Raw genomic sequence first — 18,891 nt, forward strand, 5'->3', positions numbered from 1 at the left:
AAAATTTCTCAAAACATTTAGTGAAATTCCCGCATCAATTCATAATCTGTTTGAATTGTTTAAATTTCTAAAATAGCATTTATGGGCAGTTCAAAATAAATCTATATTGGTTAATTTTTTTGCAAGCAAATATACAAAGAAGCAATGCCCACTTACCCATTCCAGTACCAGCTGGTGCAACTTCACGGGAAAAGATTTCTAGGGCTTTCTTCTGCATGTGATGAACAGCCAGCCAGATAACAGTTTCACGAGGACTCTGTAGAACCAAACCATAGCATTTCCACATTAACCAGTAAACATCCACAATAAACAGAGAGAAGCTTAAGGAATTGTCACTTTCCATTGCATGAATGTTTGCATATCTAATCACTTTAAAACTCAAATTGCGAAGATGATACAGCTGAATAACTGAAAAAAGTTTGAAACATTGATCACTACACCTATTTATGATTTAGAAAATAACTTCACATACATCTGTCTTCTTTACAGCATGCTTGCCATAGGTTTCTTCAGATCCCAAAATCTGAACATTAATTGATTTGAAGTCATCCAGACCCATCTGTTTGAACATGCGTCGCACCCTGCAAGAGTCAACAAATAAAGAGAAAGACTGCTTTAAAATCACAAACAATTTACCAAATTTTACAACATATACGTATCACTACTAGTTAGCAGAATTTCATTTTCCAATGGAGTAACTTCCGTCTCTCAGAAAATGGGAATGGCAAAAGCTGGTAATGAGGAAAGCACAGTGCATTGTGATAGAAGTAAATTAATCCTCTGATGCAATAAGGCTGATCTGATTTCAAGTTCAATTTTTTTTTGTGTTTTTTAATTTTATCTCGGGACCTCTCCAGCAGAATTTGTTTTCCATGCTAAATTACCATTGAATTAAGTGTCTTATTAGGACATTGTTTTTAAGATTCCCTACAGTGTGGAAACAGGCCCTTTGGCCCAACAAGTCCACACCAACCCTCCGAAGAGTAACTCACCCAGATCCATTTCCCTCTGACTAATGCACCTAACACTGTGGGCAATTTAGAATGGCCAACTCACCTGAACTGCACATCTTTGGACTGTGGGAGGAAACCCATGCAGCCACACGGAGAATGTGCGAACTCCACACAGACAGTTGCCTGAGGTGGGAATTGAACCTGGGTCTCTGGCGCTGTGAGGCAGCAGTGCTAACCACTGTGCCACTGTGCTGCCCAGAGAACAATTCTGAGGGAAATTAAGAGTTAAGCATATGTGACTCCTGACCCATGGCAGATAATACCAAATAAGGAGAGCAGAATTTCTATCCTAAAGGTCATTAGTAAACCAGATGAGTTTTTACAACAATCAACGATAATTTTACTGTCACTATTAGTCACCAAAGCATTTGCCTTGGCCTCTGGCTTGCGAGTCCAGTGACATCACCATTATGCCATTATCTCCTTTGATATGTTTATGGGTTTCATCCCTTACATCTCAATTTTTTCTCAACAGTATTTATTTTTGGCACCACTTAGTTTATTTGCTTTAGATTTTTAAACTGCACTTCCCTCAAAAACTACCCACGCAGTGATTATGTTATTGTCTAGTAACTCAGAGGTATGGACCAGCTCTCTGGAGACCCAAATTTAAGTTCCATCAAGAGTCAGAGAATTTAAATGCAATTCATTAAACTAATTCATTTCCTCCACTACTGACCCAAAAAGCATGAAGTGTGTACAGCATCAATAAGGTGCAGTCAATCAAGACACAAACGTTTCTTTGACAGCACCCGTCAAACACCTGACCTCAATGGTCAGGATACCAAGCACATAGAAACAGAACAAACTCACCCCATGATCTCACAGATTTCTGACTTGGAACTGGATCGCTGTTATTCAAAGAACAAAGAATAGTACAGCACAGGAATAGGCCCTTTGGCCAACTAAATCTGTTTCAACACTGATGCCTTTCTAAACTACAAACCTTTTGGCTCTATATGGTTCATATCCCTCCAATCCCTGCCTATTCATGTATCTGTCAATACAACTCTTAAACATTGTTACTGCATCTAGTTCCATCACAAACAATTGCTGGAAAACTGCTAGATCTGGTTCTAAGACCTCTTCTGACAGCACACTTCGCACCCAATGTGTGAAAAACTTACCTCTCACACCTCCTTTAAACTTTCCACCTTATATATCAAATTATGTATACCCTTGAGTAGTTGACAGTTTTACCATGAGATAAATAATCCAACAATCCAGGCTACTCATAATTTTCTAAACTTTCTATGAGGTTGCCCCTCAGCCTCAAAACATTCAAATGAAAACAAACCAACACTCTTCATAGCAAATACCCTCCAAACCAGTCAACATCATGGTAAACCTTTTCTGTACCATCTCCAAAGTCTCCACATCCTTCTGGTCGGATGGTGACCAGAACAATACACAATATTCCAAATGTGGTCCAACTAAAGTTCTATACGGCTCCACATGACTTGCCAGTTTTTATACAGTATGCCCCAACTGAGGAAAAAGTGAGGACTGCAGATGCTGGAGATCAGACCTGAAAACGTGTTGCTGGAAAAGCGCAGCAGGTCAGGCAGCATCCAAGGAACAGGAGAATCGACATTTCAAGCATGAGCCCGAAGAAGGGCTCAGGCCCGAAACGTCGATTCTCCTGCTCCTTGGATGCTGCCTGACCTGTTGCTCTTTTCCAGCAACACATTTTCAGCCCCAACTGAGGAAGGCAAGCATGCCATATGCTTTTTTTGACCACCTTATCCATTTATATTGCCATTTTCAGGCAACTGCGGACCTGTACACCCAATCCCTCTGTATAGTAATGCTTCTGCCATTTACTGTATACTTCCCTCCTGCATGAAATCCTCCAAAGACATCACCTCACATTTGTCAGGATTAAATTTGATTTACCTTTTCTCTGGATACACCTAACAAATTCCTCCCCACTCAAGCTCCTGGCACTAAGGGAGTCCCAGCCAATACAGGGGAAGTTAAAATCACCCACCATAACGACCTTATTATTTTTACATTTTTCCATAATCTGTCCACCTATCTATTCCTCTATCTCCTGTTGGCTGTTGGGAGGGCTGTGGTACAATCCCCTCAGAGTGACTGTACCCATACAGCCTCATTGGATGAACCCTCCAAGATGACTTCCCTCAGAGAAGCCGTGATATTTGTTCTTATCACTAACACAACATCCCCCCCCCCCCACCAACCTCTTTGACACGTGAACACATTTAAATCCCAGAACATTAGTGTTAGTGTTGGCCCTTTCTCCACTAAGTCTCTGCAGTAGCTACAACCTGACAGGTATATAGAGTCATAGTCATAGAGATGTACAGCACAGAAACAGATCCTTTGGTCCAACCTGTCCCAGTTGACCAGATATCCTAACCTAATCTATTCCCATTTGCCAGCACTTGGTCCATATCCTCTAAACCCTTCCTCTTCATAAACCCATCCAGATGCCTTTTAAATGTTGTAATTGTATCAGCCTCCACCACTTCCTCTGGGAGCTCATTCCACACACATACCATTCTTTGCACGAAACAGTTGTCCCTTAGGTCTCTTGTAAATTTTTCTCCCCTCACTCTAAACCTAGTTCTGGACTTCCCTACCCCAGGGAAATGACCTATCCACACCCCTAATGATTTTTTAAACCCCTATCAGGGCACCCCTCAGCCTCTGACGCTCCAGGAAAAACAGCTCCAACCTATTCAGGCTCTCCCTATAGCTCAAACCCTCCAACCCTGGCAATATCTTTGTAAATCTTTTCGGCACCCTTTCAAGTTTAACAACATCCTTCCGATAGGAGCCAGACCAGGATTGTACCCAATATTCCAGAAGTGGCCTAACCAATGTCTTGTACAGCTGCAACATTATCTCTCAACTCCTATATTCCATGCAATGACCAATAAAGGAAAACATACTAAACACCTTCTTCACTATCCTATCTACCTGTACTCCTCTTTCAAGGAACTATGAACCTGCACTCAAAGGTTTCTTTGTTCAGCATCACTTCCAAGGACCTTAAAATTAAGTGTGTAAGTCCTGCGCTGATTTGCCTTTCCAAAATGCAGATTTCCAAAATGCAGGGCGGCACAGTGGCACAGTGGTTAGCACTGCTGCCTCACAGCGCCAGAGACCCGGGTTCAATTCCCGCCTCAGGCGACAGACTGTGTGGAGTTTGCACGTTCTCCCCGTGTCTGTGTGGGTTTCCTCCGGGTGCTCCGGTTTCCACCCACAGTCCAAAAATGTGCAGGTCAGGTGAATTGGCCATGCTAAATTGCCCGTAGTGTTAAGTAAGGGGTAAATGTAGGGGTATAGGTGGGTTGCGCTTCGGCGGGTCGGTGTGGACTTGTTGGGCCGAAGGGCCTGTTTCCACACTGTAATGTAATCTAATCTGTAAATTAAACTCCATCTGCCACTCCTTGGCCCATTGGGCCATCTGATCAAGATCCCACTATATTCTGAGGTAATCTTCTTCGCTGTCTAAGGCATCTATTAGTAATTCAAATTTGAGGCTCATCTGCCTGACTGGTCATACTGCCTGCATTCAAATGAATGCATATCAGACTGCTAGTGCCACGGCGTTCAGTCACCTCTCCCTGCCTGGTCTTCCTGTTAGCCTTACTGGCCTTAGCCTATAACTCCTCCTGAGTCATTTCACTTGCTAACCTACTGCTCTGGTTCCCAAGCCATTCTTTTTTGTTGATTCAAAATTCTGGAACTCTTTTCATAACAGAACTGTAGGCATACCTACATCATATGGATGGCAACAGTTCATTCATAATCACATAACCACAATCACCACTGCAATCTCAATGACTTTTAGGGACGAACAATAAACACTGGCCTTGCCAGTGACAGCCACAGGTCACAAATACTTTTTAAAAGTCCTCCCTTCACAGGAAAGAGAAACCGCGGATCATTCCACTAAAGCTAGCATTGATCAGATGCAAAAGAAGAAACTGCAGTCTGCCAACAATGCTATTTGCTGTAAAGCTAAGGTAAAGAACATAGGCTGCTCTCTCATTAGAGAGAGATGGCTGTTGGTGAGTTTAACCTGAGGGTCACAACACATTAGACCAGCGGCGAGGTTGAGAAGGTGGGACCTTCATGGTGATCTCACCAGTACAGGAAATGAAGCAGCGCTGTTGGTGTCACCCAACATCACAAACCAACTGACTCCTGTCATTCCCTGCAGCCAGATGCACAAAAGTATGTTGAATGTGACTGTCTTTCCTCTTGATTCACACTTTGTAGTGATCTGCTCATGAAATATTGTGTTTCAGAAAAACTGTCCCATCACCCCTGCCCATTCAGAACGGAAATATAGGTTAAATACTTATAATCTATCTGTGCACAGATCAATCTTACTTCAACATGCTGCTCTGTCACATTACTTAGAAACACTATTGCAGTTTAATGGAGGAAGTATTCAGACTAAAATAAAAGAAGTTCAATAACAAAGCTCATTTGAAGAAACTGGAGGCACCAATTTAATTTGTTGTCCTAAGACTTTTATTTATTTCTGGCTGAACTAGAATTTATCAGCCTTCCCTAATTACCCTTGAAAAGATGGTGATGAAGTGCATTCTTGGACCCCTGCACTCCGAAAGCTTGCGATTTCAAATAAATCTTTTGGACTATAACCTGGTGACATGTGACTTCTGACTTTGTCCACCCCAATCCAAAACTGACACCTCCACATCATTTAGTCTAGGTATAACCACAATGCCGTTAGGGACAGAGTTCCTGGATTTTGACCAAGCAACAATGACGAGGGGCTTGGAGGGAAACTTGCAGGTGGTGGCATTCCTATGCATTTGCTGCACTTGTCCTTCTAAATGGAAATCGTCATGGATTTGGAAGGTGCTGTCTAAGGAGTCTTCATGAATTTTTGTAGTGCATCTTGTAGATGATATACAATGCTGTGACTCAGCATTGGTGGTGGAGAGAGTGAATGTTTGTAGATGAATGTTTGTCAATCAAGTGAGCTACTTTGCTCAGGGTGGTTTCAAGCTTCTTGGATACTGTTAGCGTTGTATTCATCCAGGCAAGTGAGGAGTGTTCTATCACATTTCCAACTTCTGTTGTGGATGCTGGACAAGCTTTGGGGAGTCAGGTGATCAATTATTCACTTGCAGCCACATTGTTCATATGGCTAGTCCAGTTCAGTTTCTAGTCAATAATAACCTCAGATTATTGTTAGTCATGAATTCAGTGATTGCAAGTCCATGAAAGTCCTTCTCTCTTGCAAAATGAAGTAACTGCCTTGCACATTTGTGGCATGGGTATTATTTGCCATTTATCAGCCCAAACCTACATACTGTCCAGGTCTTGATGCATTTGGAAATGGACTGCTTTATTTTGTTAAGAGCAAAAATACTGAATAACCCTACTTCTGACGTTGCTAAGGAGGGTTGCTTATTGATATAGCAACTGAGGATGGTGTGGCTCAGAACACGATCCTGAGGAATGCAGTAGGGGTGTCTTGGAGCCGAGATGACAGTCCTCCAACAACAAAAACCATCTTCCTCTGTGACTGTTTTGACTCTAACTAGTAGAGAGTTTCACCCAGATTTACATTGATTTCAATTTTTCTAGGGGTCCTTGATGCCACAATCGGTCAAATGCAGCCTTAATTTCAAGGGCTGTAACTCTCGCCTCACCTTTGGAATTCAGCTCTTCTGTTAATCTTACAATGCAAAGACCAATACCAGTGTAGATTACAAAACATATTTGGAGCACAATAGCTAATTTCTGCAGTGAAGATGATAAGAAAAAAGTTTTGAAAAATATGTACAATGTAGAAAATTTAATTTTCCAAAAGAACACATTTCCATTCATTAGAAAGGGAGCAACTTTCAAAATATCATCTTCACTCTAGCGCAGACACAAGATGCTAAGTAGCTCTTCTCTGCACTGAATATTGCATGTTTGTATGTGTTAAATAATTTCCTACAGTATAGTGGCTCACAGTTTAGCACTGCTACCTCACAGCGCCAGGGACCTGAGTTTGATTCCAGCCTTGGGTGACTATCTGTGTGGAGTTTGTATGTTCTGCCTGTGTCTGTGTCGGTTTCCTCTGGGTGATCTGGTTTCCTCCCGGTGATCTGGTTTCCTCCCACAGTCCAAAAATGTTTAGGTTAGGTGGATTGGCCATGCTAAACTGCACATAGTGACCAGGGATGTGTAGGTTAGGTGGATTAGCTATGGCTGAAAATGTGTTGCTGGAAAAGCGCAGCAGGTCAGGCAGCATCCAAGGAACAGGAGAATCGACGTTTCGGGCATAAGCCTTTCTTCAGGAATGAGGAAAGTGTGTCCAGCAGGCTAAGATAAAAGGTAGGGAGGAGGGACTTGGGGGAGGGGCGTTGGAAATGCGATAGGTGGAAGGAGGTCAAGGTGAGAGTGATATGCCAGAGTGGGGTGGGATACGGAGAGGTCAGGAAGAAGATTGCAGGTTAGGAAGGCGGTACTGAGTTCGAGGGATTTGACTGAGACAAGGTGGGGGGAGGGGAAATGAGGAAACTGGAGAAATCTGAGTTCATCCCTTGTGGTTGGAGGGTCACTAGGCGGAAGATGAGGCGCTCTTCCTCCAACCATCGTGTTGCTATGGTCTGGCGATGGAGGAGTCCAAGGACCTGCATGTCCTTGGTGGAGTGGGAGGGGGAGTTGAAGTGTTGAGACACGGGGTGGTTGGATTGGTTGGTCCGGGTGAACCAGAGGTGTTCTCTGAAACGTTCTGCAAGTAGGCGGCCTGTCTCCCCAATATAGAGGAGGCCACATCGGGTGCAGCGGATGCAATAAATGATGTGTGGAGGTGCAGGTGAATTTGTGGCAGATATGGAAGTATCACTTGGGGCCTTGGAGGGAAGTAAGGGGGGAGGTGTGGGCGCAAGTTTTGCATTTCTTGCAGTTGCAGGGGAAGTTGCCGGGAGTGGAGGTTGGGTTGGTGGGGGGTGTGGACCTGACGAGGGAGTCATGAGGGAGTGGTCTTTTCGGAACGCTGATAGGGGAGGGGAGGGAAATATATCCTGGTGGTGGGGTCCATTTGGAGGTGGCGGAAATGACGGTGGGTGGTTGGGTGGTAGGTGAGGACCAGAGGGATTCTGTCCTGGTGGCGATTGGAGGGGCGGGGCTCAAGGGCGGAGGAGCGGGAAGTGGAGGAGATGCGGTGGAGGGCATCGTCGTCCACATCTGAGGGGAAATTGCGGTCTTTGAAGAAGGAGGCCATCTGGGTTGTACGGTATTGGAACTGGTCCTCCTGGGAGCAGATGCGGCGGAGACGAAGGAATTGGAAATATGGGATGGCGTTTTTACAGGGGGCAGGGTGGGAGGAGGTGTAGTCTACTTGGCTGTGGGAGTCGGTTGGTTTGTAGTAAATGTCCGTGTTGATTTGGTCCCCCGAGATAGAAATGGAAAGGTCAAGGAAGGGGAGGGAGGAGTCTGAGACGGTCCAGGTGAATTTGAGGTCAGGGTGGAAGGTGTTGGTAAAGTGGATGAACTGTTCACCCTCCTTGTGGGAGCACGAGGCAGCGCCGATACAATCATCGATGTAGCGGAGGAAAAGGTGGAGGATGGTGCCAGTGTAGCTGCGGAAGATGGACTGTTCCACATATCCGACGAAGAGGCAGGCATAGCTGAGGCCCATGCGTGGCTACTCCTTTGGTTTGGAGGAAGTGGGAGGATTGGAAAGAGAAGTTGTTCAGGGTGAGGACCAGTTCAGTCAGTCAAAGGAGGGTGTCAGTTGAAGGGTACTGGTTGGCACGGCGGGAAAGGAAGAAGCAGAGGGCTTTGAGGTGTACAGGGACTGGATGTCCATGATGAAGATAAGGCGTTGGGGAAGCGAAAATCATGGAGGAGGTGGAGGGCGTGGGTGGTGTCCCGAACGTAGGTGGGGAGTTCTTGGACTAAGGGGAACAGGACTGTGTCGAGGTATGCAGAGATGAGTTCGGTGGGGCAGGAGCAGGCTGAGACAATGGGTCGGCCGGGGCAGTCAGGTGAGTGGATTTTGGGCAGGAGGTAGAAACGGGCGGTGCGGGGTTGTGGGACTATGAGGTTGGAGGCGGTGGATGGGAGATCCCCTGAGGTGATGAGGTTATGGATTGTCTGGGAAATGATGGTTTGGTGGTGGAAGGTGGGGTCATGGTCAAGGGGCAGGAGGAGGAGGTGTTCGCGAGCTGGCATTTAGCCTCAGTGGTGTAAATGTCGGTGTGCCAAACTACTACCGCGCCTCCCTTGTCTGCCGGTTTGATAGTGTGGTTGGGGTTGGAACGGAGGGAGTGGAGGGCTGCACATTCTGAGGGTGAGAGGTTGGAATGGGTGAGAGGGGTGGAGAAGTTGAGGCGGTTAATGTCGCAGCGGCAGTTGGCTTTGAAGAAACCGAGGACAGGTAAGAGGCCAGCACGGGGTGTCCAGGTGGATGGGGTGTGTTGGAGGCATGAGAAGGGGTCGTCAGAGGGTGGGCGAGAATCTTGGTTGAAGAAGGAGGCACGGAGGCGAAGGCGGCGGAAGAATTGTTTGATGTCATGCCGCGTGTTGAACTCGTTAATGCGAGAGCGTAGGGGAATGAAGGTGAGGCCTCTTCTGAGGACTGATCTTTCATCCTCAGAGAGGGGTAGTTCTGGAGGGATGGTGAAAACACGGCAGGGTTGGGAGCTAGGACCTGGTGTGGGGCTGGAGCTGGGAGTGGGGACGGGGTTGGGCGTGGGGGCGGGGATGGAGATCAGCGTGGGGGCGGAGTTGGGCGTGGTGACGGAGTTGGGCGTGGTGACGGGGTTAGGCGTGTTGACGGAGATCGGCATGGGGGCGGGGTTAAGCGTGGTGACGGAGTTCGGCGTGGGGGCGGAGACACATGCGGCGTTGTGATCGTGCAGGTTAGTGATGTCACTGGGGCGGAAGTGGCTACGGCGACAGCAACCCAGGGGGCGGAAGTGGCTGTGGCGACGACAGAAACAGTGTTATTCCCGATAGCCGCGGAGGCCGCGAATCTGTCGGCGATGGTCTTCCTGGTGATCATGGAGGCGGTTGTCTGGGCGGCGATCGCGGAGTCTGCGAGGTCGGTGGGGGCGGAAGTGACGTCATGGTCCGCGGTAGCGGCTGTTGCCGTGGGCGCTGTAGCGGCCGCGTGGTTAATGGCGCCGGACTGATTTCGGAGGCCGATGGAAGATTCTGGAACAGTTGAGGAACCCAGAGTGTGGGGGTAAGTACATGAAAGTTTTTGGTACTTACTGTCTTTAATTTCCGATATGGCTAGGAAGAAATGTTTGTTTAGTGTATGGATTCTTCTGTGGATGAAGAACAGTAGAGGTCCTTTGCAGGTCTCTACAAGGATTAGCCATGGGAAATGCAGGGTTACAGGGAAATGGTAGAGGGAAAGGGTCTGGATGGGATGTTCCTCAGAGGGGCAAGAACAAAGAACCTTACAGCACAGGAATAAGCCCTTCAACCCTCGAAGCCTGAGCCGATCCAGATCCTCTATCTAAACTTGTATCCTATTTTCAAAGTATCTGTATCCCTCTGCTCCCTGCCCATTCATGCATCTGTCTGGATATAACTTAAATGATGCTATCCTTCCTGCCCCTATCACCTCCGCTGGTAACACATTTCAGGTACCCGCGACCCTCTGTGTGAAGAACTTTCCACGTATCTCCCCTAGACTTTTCCCCTCTCACTCTGAACTTGTGACCCCCAGTAATTGAGTCCTCCACTCTAGGAAAAGGTTTCTTGCTATCCACCCTGTCTACACCTCTCATGATTTTGTAGGCCTCAATCAGGTCCCCCCCAAACCGCCATCTTTCCAATGAAAATAATTCTAATCTACTTAATATCCCCTCATAACTAGCACCCTCTATACTAGGCAACATCCTGATGAACCTCCTCTGCACCCTTTCCAAGCATCCACATCCTTTTGGTAATATGGCAACCAGAACTGTACACAGTATTCCAAATGTGGCTGAACTAAATTTTTATACAACTGTAACATGACTTGTCAACTCTTGCACTCAATACTCTGTCCGATGAAGGAAAGCATTCTGTATGCCTTGACCACTCTACTGATCTGCATTGCCACCTTCAGGGAACAACGGATCTGAACACGCAGATCTCTCTGTACATCAATTTTCACCAAGACTTTTCCATTTATTGTATATTTTGCTCTTGAATTGCATCTTCCAAAATTCATCACCTCGCATTTGTCCGGATTGAACTCCACCTGCCATTTCTCTGTTCAACTTTCCAATCTATCTTTCTTCTGCTGTATTCTCTGACAGTCCCCTTTACTATCTGCTACTACCCCAATCTTAGTGTCATCTGCAATGAGGCAACCTACACCTTCCTCCAAATCATTTATGTATATCACAAACAAAATGGTCTCAACACTGATCCCTGTGGGTCACCACTGGTCACAGGTCTCCATTTTGAGAAGCTCCCTTCCACTACTACTCTGTCTCCTGTTGCCCAGCCAGTTCTCTATCCATCTAACGAGAACACCCTGAAACCCATGCGACTTTACCTTCCTCGTCAGCCTACCATGGGGAACCTTATCAAACACCTTACTAAAGTCCATGCATATGACATCTACATCCCTTCCCTCATCAATCAACTTTGTCACCTCTTCAAAGAATTCTATTAGGTTTGTAAGACATGACCCTTCCTGCACAAAACCATGCTACCTATTACTGATAAGCCCATTTTCTTCCATATGGTATATATCCTATCCCTCAGGAACTCCTCCAGTAGCTTACCTACCACTGACATCAGGCTCACAGGTCTGTATTTACCTGGATTATCCTTGTTACCCTTCTTAAACAAGGGGACATTAGCAATTCTCCAGTCATCTGGGACCTCCCCCGTGTTCAAGGATGCAGCAAAGATGTCTGTTAAAGCCCCAGCTATTTCCTTTCTCGCATCCTTCAATAACCTGGGATAGATCCCATCCAGACCTGGGGTCTTGTCTACCTTAATGCCTTTTAGAATACACACTTCTTCCCTTCTTATGCCGACTTGACCTTGAGTAGATTAGATTAGATTCCCTAGAATATGGAAACAGGCCCTCCGGCCCAACAAGTCCACACCGAACCGCCGAAGAGTAACCCACCCAGACCCATTCCCCTACATTTATCCCTGACTAATGTACCTAACAGTATGGGCAATTTAGCATGGCCAATTCACCTGACCTGCACGCTGTGGGAAGAAATTGGAGCACCTGGAGAAACCCACACTGACACAGGGAGAATGAGCAAACTTCATACAAACAGTCGCTCAAGGTGGGAATCGAACCCGGATCCCTGACGCTGTGAGGCAGCAGTGCTAATCACTGAGCCATTGTGCCGTAATTAAAGATCTATCCCTAACCTCAACATGCACCAAGTCTCTCTCCTCGATGAATACCAATATAAAGTTCTCATTAAAATCTCACCCATTTTTTCTGACTCCACACATACCTTTCCTCCTTTGTCCTTGAGTGGGCCAACCCTTTCTCTAGTTACATTCTTGCTCCTTATATACGAATAAAAGGCTTTGGGATTTTTCTTAACCCTGCTTGCTAAGGATAACTTATGACCCTTTTCAGCCCTCTTATTTCCTCATTTCAGATTGGTCCTACATTCCTGATATTCTTCCAAAGCTTTGTCTGTCTTCAGTCGCCTAGACCTTATGTATGCATCCTTTTTCCTCTTACCTAGTCTCACAATTTCACCTGTCATTCATGGTTCCCTAATCTCGCCATTTTTATTCCTCATTTTTACAGGAACATACCTCTCCTGAACTCTATTTAAAAGCCTCCTGTATATCAAATGTGGATTTCCCTTCAAACAGGTGCTCCCAATCTATATTGCCCAGTTTCTGCCGAATTTTGGTATAGTTGGCCTTCCCCCCAATTTAACACTCTGCCTTTAGGACCACTCTCGTCTTTGTCCATGAGTATTCTAAAAGTTATGGAACAGTGATCACTATTCCCAAAGTAATCCCCTACTGAAAGCTCAATAACCTGGCCGGGTTCATTGCCCAACACTAGATCTAGTATGGCCCCTTCCCAATTTGCACGACTCACATATTGCTCTAGAAAATCCTTCTGGATGCACCTTACAAATTCTGCTCCATGCTGACATCTAACACTAGGTGAATCCTAGTTAATGTTAGAAAAATTAAAATCTCCTATCACCACCACCCTGTTGCTCCTACATCTTTCTCTGATCTCTCCACGTATTTATACCTCTATCTCCTGCTTGCTATTGGGAGGCCTGTAGTACATTCCCAACATTGTTATCATATCTTTCCTATTTCTGAGCTCTGCCCATATTACCTCACTACTCATATCTTCCACAGTGCCCTCCTTCAGTACAGGTATGATATCTTCTTTGACCAGTAATGCAACTCGTCCACCCCTTTTACCTCCCTTTCTATCCCGCCTGAAGCATCAATATCCTGGGATATTTAGTTGCCAACCAAGTCTCAGTAATAGCAATAACATCATACTCCCAGGTACTAATCCAAGCCCTAAGTTTGTCTGCCTTACCTAGTATACTTCTTGCATTAAAACAAATGCACCTCAAGCAGTGTGGGCTCATTGGGCCAAACTGCCTGCTTCCACACTGTAGGGATCCTATGATTTATCTGATTTTTTTTAACGTACCTCTTCAAAATACTTTCTGCTGTTCTTCTTCCCTTTTCTACAGCTCGAGATCCTCCAACTGGGCAGACAGCTGTGGCTCGGTACCCATCCAAATATGTAGCACAAACCTAAATACCAAGTAATTCAAAAAAAAAATATAAAGAACAAATTCTGATGTCAGTTGTTAATAAAAAAACAATGTCATTGCAGCATGCTGTAATCATTTAAATTCAAACTATTATAGAGTGAGGAATGATCAAGAGGAAGGAAAGCAATGGAACATAATACAAGATGCAAGTGCACAGAAATTGGCATGGTCTGGCTGTGGATAAATGTGGAAGAAACTCATTAAGATAACACCAGGGATAGGAGGCATTTTCATGAAAAGAGAGAAAGAAAAATCAGACTCTTTACAAGAAAGCAAAGATGATCAAGATGTAAGTGAATTATTACAAGTTACACAAGGTTTTCAGAAAGCAAAACCAGGAAAAATAACATCTACTCGTATTTGAGTCTGTTAAGAAGAAAGTGCAAAAATATAGGGCCATCACTAAAAATAAGAGATCAATCAGAAAAATTAAATTTTATATTTTTTTCAAACACAATTCAGTATATAGGCGAACACTTACTACTTGAAGAACGTAGCTTTATCATTGTGGGCTGACCAATATCCCTTACTCAATCAGCACCACATAAAATAGATAAATTGGATATTAGTCTTAATGCCACTGGTGGGGGCTTGCTGTGTACAAACTGGTTGTCACATTTATCCAAAATCGTAAGTCATTGCGTAGTGCAGTTTGTTCTGAGCACAACACTTTACATGTAACCATCCTTTACATAGTGCCTGATTGCCTTCTACATGTTTCATTGTTCTGCAAACATTATCATTTTCCACAAAATGCATCATCATTATTTTTCAAAAACACATAGATCATTCTCACACAGGTCATAATCAATCCTGATATAATGTCTTTTTTTAAAATTCCCTGATTTATTCTTTTTTAAAATCATTCACAGGATGTGGGCATCGCTGGTTAAGCCAGTATTTTTTGGCCATCCTGAAATTACCAAAACGATAGTCAAGGTGCAACCACACTGCTGTGAGTCTGTAGTCACATGCAGGCCAGCTCATGTAAGGAAAACCCCTTTCTCTCCACTAAGGGCATTAGTGAACCAGATGCTCTTTTCTGACAATCTACAATGGCTTCATTGGACCCTTAATTACAGATTTTTCATTTATTCAAATCCCACTATCTGCCATGGTGGGATAGAATTCTTGCCCCCAGAACATTGTCCAAGTCTCTGTATTAACAGTCTAGCTCTAATACCAGTTGGCCATTACCTCCCTATACTTGTATTATAGACTTAATCATGCTTGTAACTGCCATACATTTTGCTAAATACTTGCACAGCACCTTGTAATTGTCAGATGGAGGCAATCCCCTTGCTCCCTGAACCCGTACTGCTCCACCTTCTACATCTGCAAATAACAGTAAAAGCAGTTTGTTTTAGTTTTGGTACACCGTCACAGGAAAACAATGTGAAATGGCTTTGTCATATAAATAAAAATATGTTTTATCGTACGTTTACACATCTGAAGAAGTACTATAGAACTTAGCAAAGTTTTACAAGATACTCATAAATGAAAAAAAATTAATTTCCTCACATGATCAGTACGAATGTTTTTAATAAATGCCAAATTTCCTTTAAATCATGAGGCCAAGTAATAAATCTACATTAGCAGAAAAAAAATCACAATTTAATTTTGAAACTAAGAAACATTACTGTACCTAAAGTTATGATCATATTGTCCTTCTTGGTCTGAAATCAGTAACTGGAGACACAGCTTAAATATTTTGTTTATATTGCTTGGGAACAAGCACAATATGCAGAAATCTGTTTCGCATTTGTATATTTTAAGTGTGTTCAGAATACAACTGTAAGGCTTATTTCTGTTATGAAGGTGTAAGGGGTACTGTACCTTTAAGAGAGTTGAAAAGCTAGCAAGGACTTAGAGAAACACACAGAGTACTGGAAAATTTAAAATAGATCATTTGATCAAACAGCTAGCCATACCTGTGTTGTTACGAGACAAAAACAAATTCCAATTCAGTCAGTTGGTTTAAATTATGCCCCAAGATACCATATGCAATCAAGTTGAACTTAGTATTTTGACAATATTAAAATCAATGCAAGGATTGGATGTTTTGGGGTATAAATAACAGACATTTTGAACAGTTACCCAGAATGGCAAAGCGAACTGCCAAAAGACCAACAGATGTAGGCTGCTAGTAAGAACTCTCTCAGAGATACCTGTGTGGGGAAGGAGTTTGCAAAAAAAAATCAACACCGACCTGGAGAGAAAATATACAGAGAAGACACAAAGAGAAGATTCGAAAGCTGGCTGATTTTGAAATTTGAATTTTTTGTCAATCTTAATCGAGGGTTTTTATCAGACTAGTATTAGATTAGATTACATTACGCTGTGGAAACAGGCCCTTCGGCCCAAAAAGCCCACACTGACCCGCCGAAGCGAAACCCACCCATACCCCTACATTTACCCCTTACCTAACACTACGGGCAATTTAGCATGGCCAATTCACCTGGCTCTGCACATCTTTGGACTGTGGGAGGAAACCGGAGCACCCGGAGGAAACCCACGCAGACACGGGGAGAACGTGCAAACTCCACACAGTCAGTCGCCTGAGGCAGGAATTGAACCTGGGTCTCTGGCTCTGTGAGGCAACAGTGCTAACCACTGTGCCACCATGCCGCCCACTAGGGGAAGGTAAAAGATAAGTTCAGAGAAAGGAGTTGTCAATTGTTGTGAGTTAATATTCTCTGTTAGACTTAAAGAATAAAGTCCTTAAATTTTTTTTGTCCAGTAAATAGCGACTTAGGGACGGTTTTTTGCCTCTCAAATTTTCACAGATTACAGCGTGGGGTGAATCTCTTCTATGTTGCTGGTTTAAATTACCCTGTGACGTAACATTTCATCAATAAGACTTTCTCAGTTCCATTGGGTTGGGTGCATGTTGAAGAGTCTAGCTTGAGAGGGCATTGTTTAAAAAGTCAAACCTTTCAAGAAGGAAATTAAGGAACAGTTTTAAACATGAGATGGGGTACAAGTTCGGAACTTATTTCCTCAAAAAGCAATTCACATTAGATCAATTAATTTTTGTTATTTCAAGATATTAAGGGAAATGAGCGAAGGTTGACTTATGGAGTTAGATCACAGATCAGTGACTTTTGCCTCACATGGTGGAACAGAACAGAGGAACTAAATGCCCTGTTCTTGCTCCTCTAGCTCTGGGTAGCTTTATCATGTACCAACCGACCCAAAAGGCCATAGGTACTTTTAAGCATAGTTTGAATCACCACTGAAGACATATTCAAATAATGTCAGGTCAATCTGGGCAAAAATTTCCACTGGTAGAATTTCACAATGTTTACTTTTACAATTCCCTTGAATCAGACAAGGGCCAAACTTTGGAGTCATATTGGCACCTGAAAGTACTTTTTCATTATATGAAAGTTATACAGAATTATTTTCCCTTCTTAGATCTTACCATGGAGATGCAAACACAAGTGATCTATCACTGTCTTAAAGTATCAGAATTTTGCTATGTCCACTATTTTTCATCACTTATACAAATGATTTGGATGAGAGCATAAGAGGTATAGTTAGTAAGTTTGCAGATGACACCAAAATTGGAGGTGTAGTGGACAGCGAAGAAGGTTATCTCAGGTTACAACGGGATTTTGATCAGATGGGCAAATGATCCGAGGAGTGGCAGATGGAGTTTAAGTTTGATAAATGTGAGATGCTGCATTTTGGGAAAGCAAATCTTAGCAGGACTTAGGGAGTAAGGTCTTAGGGAGGGTTGCTGAACAAAGAGACCTTGGAGTGCAGGTTCATAGCTCTTAAAAAGTAGAGTCACAGGTAAATAGGACAGTTGGAAAGCATACATTTGGTATGTTTTCTTTTATTGGTCAGAGTATTGAGTACAGGAGTCGGGAGGTCATGTTACAGGATATTGGTTGGGCCACTTTTGGAATATTGCGTGCAATTCTGGTCTCATTCCTATCAGAAGTACCTGATGAAGGAACGTCGCTCCGAAAGCTAGTGTGCTTCCAATTAAACCTGTTGGACTATAACCTGGTGTTGTGTGATTTTTAACTATCAGAAGGATGTTGTGAAACTTGAAAGGGTTCAGAAAAGACTTACAACGACGTTGCCAGGGTTGTAGAGAGAGGGTGAATAGGCTGGGGCTGTTTACTCTGGAACATCAGAGGCTGAGAGGTGACCTTATAGATGTTTATAAAAGCATGGGGTGCATGGATTGGATAACTAGACAAAGTCTTTTCCCTGGGGTGGTGGAGTCTAGAATTAGAGGGCACAGGTTTAGGGTGAGACAGGAAAGATATAAAAGAGACCTAAGGGCAACCTTTTCACACAGAGTGTATGGAATGGGCTGCCGGATGAAGTGATGGAGGCTAGTACAATTCAACATTTAAAAGGCATCTGGATGGATATATGAACAGGAAGGGTTTAGAGGGATATGGGCCGAGTGCTGGCAAGTGGGACTACATTAGGTAGGGATAACTGGTCGGCATGGACGAGTTGGACCGAAGGGTCTGTTTCCATGCTGTACATCTCTATGATTCTAAGTGGATGTTTACAGTTAGAAAAATATCAAGTTTTGCATTGATTTCAGAGAACAGAATCGTGTTAAATGCATATTAAATGCTTACAGTACTGCTTAAACAAATGTTTACATTGGTGATAGCTCACAGTAAACAGCAATCGTTTCCCAAATAAGAGCACATTCTGTTTCACTATCTGAGTACCAATTTTTAAAACAAAACTTCTGCATTTTTCCCACTTTATTATTTTGACAGCATGTAAATAAAAAAAGTTCATGTACAAGTTCAGCGAGAGTTTAAATGCTATGAACTCATTCATTAAGAAGCGGAGGGTTCAGTTGTAGTTCAGATCCCAAAATAAACTTCACCTGGTCGGGTGAAAAGTGGAACGTGCAGCTCTTATCGTACCGTTTGTTAGTTTAATTATCCCCAACAGCTGGCTGCATCTAAAATAATTACAGGCCACTCATAGTTAAGGGCTTGTTAACCACAGGAAATGGGATGATGATACAATTCACTCACTATCAATGTTAATATTTTTGTTGATCGTAGAGCTCTCAGGACATTGCTCACGGAGATGGCATGTGGGTAAGAGAGCTGGGAAGGATCATGAAAAGTGCT

The 18,891-nt window shown here is 43.8% G+C and overlaps 1 protein-coding gene across 2 annotated transcripts in view; it reads right to left on the bottom strand.

The window, feature by feature from the left end:
• Positions 1-18,891, bottom strand: part of LOC122553709 (uncharacterized) — a 161,105-nt gene that overhangs the window by 82,524 nt on the left and 59,690 nt on the right. For both annotated transcript variants that reach the window (XM_087980907.1, XM_087980858.1), the window contains exons 10-13: positions 15,039-15,103; positions 13,642-13,748; positions 473-581; positions 157-256 (exon numbers count right to left, since the gene is read on the bottom strand). In XM_087980907.1, the coding sequence (XP_087837033.1) occupies positions 157-256; positions 473-581; positions 13,642-13,748; positions 15,039-15,103 (381 nt within the window). The remainder of the gene's footprint in view (positions 1-156; positions 257-472; positions 582-13,641; positions 13,749-15,038; positions 15,104-18,891) is intronic.

The sequence above is a fragment of the Chiloscyllium plagiosum genome, unplaced genomic scaffold (genome assembly GCF_037043375.1).
Source record: "Chiloscyllium plagiosum isolate Xiang-an unplaced genomic scaffold, Cpla_swu_hap1 HiC_scaffold_1, whole genome shotgun sequence".
NCBI classification, from domain to species: domain Eukaryota; kingdom Metazoa; phylum Chordata; class Chondrichthyes; order Orectolobiformes; family Hemiscylliidae; genus Chiloscyllium; species Chiloscyllium plagiosum.